The sequence below is a fragment of the Sinocyclocheilus grahami genome, unplaced genomic scaffold (genome assembly GCF_001515645.1).
Source record: "Sinocyclocheilus grahami isolate Dianchi unplaced genomic scaffold, SAMN03320097.WGS_v1.1 scaffold178.1, whole genome shotgun sequence".
NCBI lineage: Eukaryota > Metazoa > Chordata > Actinopteri > Cypriniformes > Cyprinidae > Sinocyclocheilus > Sinocyclocheilus grahami.
Genome location: NW_015505357.1, coordinates 815,821 through 819,953, shown reverse-complemented (window position 1 = coordinate 819,953; position 4,133 = coordinate 815,821). Strand labels below are relative to the sequence as shown.

The 4,133-nt window shown below is 35.5% G+C and overlaps 1 protein-coding gene across 1 annotated transcript in view; it reads right to left on the bottom strand.

The window, feature by feature from the left end:
• LOC107593977 (nuclear receptor subfamily 1 group D member 1-like) overlaps positions 1-2,428 on the bottom strand; it is an 18,488-nt gene extending 16,060 nt beyond the window's left edge. The window contains exon 1 of the mRNA XM_016283897.1: positions 1,768-2,428. Coding sequence (XP_016139383.1) covers positions 1,768-1,780 — 13 coding nt within the window. The 5' untranslated portion in view covers positions 1,781-2,428. The remainder of the gene's footprint in view (positions 1-1,767) is intronic.
• Between the last annotated feature and the right edge of the window lie 1,705 nt (positions 2,429-4,133).

Below are 4,133 nucleotides of genomic sequence, written 5' to 3'. Positions count from 1 at the left end.
TATATATAGTATTTTTTCTATTCCTTCCAGGTTTCAAAATATGTTTAAGCTTGGTGTGAACTGTTTTTTTAACCTGTATGTAATAGACTTATATAATATCAAACATCATATTGGTTATTGGACATAACATAAAACAATTATGTTATGCATAATCAAAATTGCAATATTGTTGCATCCATAGAACTCCATGGGCTGGATCTAAAGTCACATGTTTAAGTTGATGTAGTGTGTTTACTTGTTAAACGTTACAGAAAATCCGCTTCCTTGTTTCCTGTTGTCTACCACTTAAGAGGTCATGTGTTCAAATATTATTATTTCCCTGTCTTTAATGACTTTATGCAGCATGTTATTGTGCCTCGTATTTGTTTTACTTGCTTTCAAGGCTTTCTGTCAAACAGAGGGTGAGTTCAGAGGGTGAGCCCGGCACGAGACAGTGTTTCCATCACCTGTTCTGGAACGTGACTGCAGCTTTTGTAAATGAATCAGCCATCAATTAACATTGAAGTGGACATGGTTGACTGAGCCAGCATGTAATTGGCCCTTGGCTAACCTCGGTAATAAACCACTATTCAAAGCAGCTTAACCGGTTAACCTCCTTGGATGAAGGCTAGTGCATACTTGAGTAAAGTTCAATTATTATAAGCTTTATGAAATAAATGGAAAACGAATGCAGCTTTAGTGCATGACCTCCCATGTTCCCCAAGGGCTCACTAACTTTCCCTAAGTGTTGGTGGGACAGTGAACAATGTCTCTTGACTCTTGCTTTTCTATTTATATTACAGTTGCATGATGTTTTGGATATCTCATGTGATTATTGGCCATACTCTAGTTTACACTAGTAAAGTGTGCTGATATGTCAGAGCCATGTTTGACAACGCACTTGGACCATCTACATACATGTGAGTTTGTTTTCATGGCTAGTAGCAGGAAGTTGTTAGCGCTCGCGCATGGTTTCTAAGCAGATTTCATGAAAGCAATCACACAGGGTTTATGACAGCATACATAAGTTACTCTAAGTATGGTAACGTTTATCACCATCATTTGTGTGATTCACACATTGGACTAGACTGATGCTATATTTAGGTGCACTTTGTAGTCTTTATGCTGCACTGATGATGAGTCTAACCAGCGCAATCATAAAAGCATATGTATCACGTAATTCACTGCAGCACTGTAAAATGTCTTTGTTTTGTGTATAGTTCAAATGCAACTTGCAGCTTTTAGAGTGAACGCGCATGGAATATATTAAAGTTTTAGAACCATATGCATTGTGCATCTAAATACAGTTCAATCAGTTAACACATAACATGGCATGTACATTTACTTAATTATGATGTATGAAATGCAGTATTATTCCATTTATTAAGAAGTGGAACAATATCACCGTTACCACTGCCACCAATGAAAATAATAATAATAATAATAGTAATCATAATCATATTAAAACCTGTTCCAAACTCTAAGGCTTTTAGAATGAGCATGTCTAATATCCTCAGCACTGTTAATTAAATTGTGCATTTAAACACCATTTAATCAGAAAACACAAATGTATGCAACCTTTAAATGCACTGAATTATGAGTTCAGCATTTATATGAAATGCCAGGTTGATTATAATAAACATATTAAGCACAATCACCATCATCGATACAATGTCATTTTTATGAATAATAATAATAATAATAGGCTATATCAGTAATAATATTGCATTATAAAATAATAATTGTAAATATAATAATAATAATAATAATAATAAATGTATTACTTACCAGGACTGTCCATCCTTGATATGTTTTTCAAGATTCTCTGTCTTCAGAATTATTATCTTCAAGAAAGTCTGTGTGTGTCAGTGTGTTAAAGTCTGGTGAAAACAGGTATAAAAGTCACGAAATGCCTGTGCATACAGTGAGAACCCCGAAGAAGGCAGGCAGTATCTCGAGCACAGAGCATTTGGCAGCGGAGCCAAACAGTCGGTAAAAAATAGAGTCGGTCACAGGTGTGCAGATGCACTTTCCGCGCGCGGCTAGCTGATACCCTGCTCTGTCTTGATCTAGTGTGAAGGACGCGTTAGGTGTGCTGGGTGATGATGTCTCTCGTCTGTCCGTTCATTGCCATCAGCATCTCTGTGGGACTGTCAAACTACACTTTCACTCCTGGCCACGCACACACCCTTCCACACCCACATCAATCACGTTTAAAGATGACTGGCAAATGTGACTGGGTTTTGGCGGAGCCGTCAACCTCTGTTGTTGTCTTTGGCGGGGATTTATCTCACTCTAACTTGCCCCATTATCTCGTAGCTTTCCCTTTCCTCTTGATCCTAGCGTGCATTTTCATTGGCGGGAGTGTAAGCGCCGCGCTGAGCTGGATGCGCTTATTCGAGCGCGCTACGTGCTGGTAAAGCCACGCTGCATGCGCCCTCTGCATGTGCCGTGGAAGCGCTTGTCCTACTGACACACATTTTATGCAAAACACAGCGTGAGACTAGGCGACAGGAGAGGCTTGCACATGGACTGCAGGAGGGGCTCTGCGTGACTGCTGCCGAGCGCGTCTTTTAAAATCTCTTTCAACATGTGAATGAGGCATAGAGGCATGGCATAAACAAGTGCATAAAAACACTTTAGCTGTATGTAAGATACAGTAATATAATATTTATCTTTAAAAAAGATAACATACACAATATCAATATCAAATAATTGTTTTGGACAGCTCATATATTCATTATAATTTGAATGAACTGACCTGCAACATTAATGTGACAGCTTGCCCTAGTAAGATCTGCCACAAATCTTTTATCTGATCTTTTATTGTATAGTTGATTCTTGCCTGAATGTAGTTTTGTTGTGTTCACTTGTTTGCCTATAGCACACTATAGGCAGCTATAGCAGAAAAAAATAGTTTGGTTTAGGAATTTTAGATTGAAGAACATAATTCAAAGAATTATTTCCATAAAGAGGGTCTGAAGCCAACATACAAAACTCCTACTAGAGTGAAGGGGGACAGGGGACAACACACACACACACACAAACACACATTTGTGTAATTGGACTTTTGACTGAAAAGTTTAGTTAGCTAACTAAGATGATCTTGTGGTAACTTCCTTGTGTGACAACTAGTCCCAGTCTTCACTACACACACACACACACACACACACACACACACTACCATTCAAAGGTTTGGGATCAGTAAGATTTTTAATATTTTTTACCGAAGTTTCTTGTGCTCACCAAGGCTGTATTTATGTGATCAAAAATACAGAAAAAAACCCAGTTATTTTGTGAAATATGATTGCAATTTAAAATAACAGTTTCTATTTTAATATACTTTAAAATATAATTTATTCCTGTGATCAAAGCTGAATTTTCAGCATCATTACTCCAGTCTTCAGTGTCACATGATCCTTCAGAAATCATTCTAATATATTGATTTATTATCAGTGTTGGAAACAGTTGTGCTGCTTCATGTTTTTTGGAATCTGTGATACTTTTTTCAGGATTCTTTTATGAATCTAAAATAAAAAACAGCATTTATTCAAAATGGAAATATTGTGTTACAATATACACTACCGTTCAAAAGTTTGGAGTCAGTAAATTTTTTTCTTTGTTTTTTTTTTAAAGTAATGAATACTTTTATTCAGCAAGGATGTGTTAAATGGATAAAAAGTGATAGTAAAGACTCATATTGTTAGAAAAGATTTTAATTTTAAATAAATGCTGTTCTTTACCTTTTTATTCATAAAAGAATCCAGAAAAAGTTTCCAAAAAAAAAAAACATGAAGCAGCACAACTGTTTCCAACACTGATAATAAATCAGCATATCAGAATGATTTCTGAAGGATCATGTGACACTGAAGACTGGAGTAATGATGCTGAAAATTCAGCTTTGATCACAGAAATAAATTACATTTTAAAGTATATTAAAAGAGAAACCCAATATTTGAAATTGAAATAATATTTCACAATATTACAGTTTCTGTATTTTTGATCAAATAAAAACAGCCTTGATGAGCACAAGAGACACCATTAAAAAACATTAAAAATCTTACTAATCCCAAACTTTTGAACGGCAGTGTGTGTATATATATATATATATATATATATATATATATATATATATATATATACACATACACACA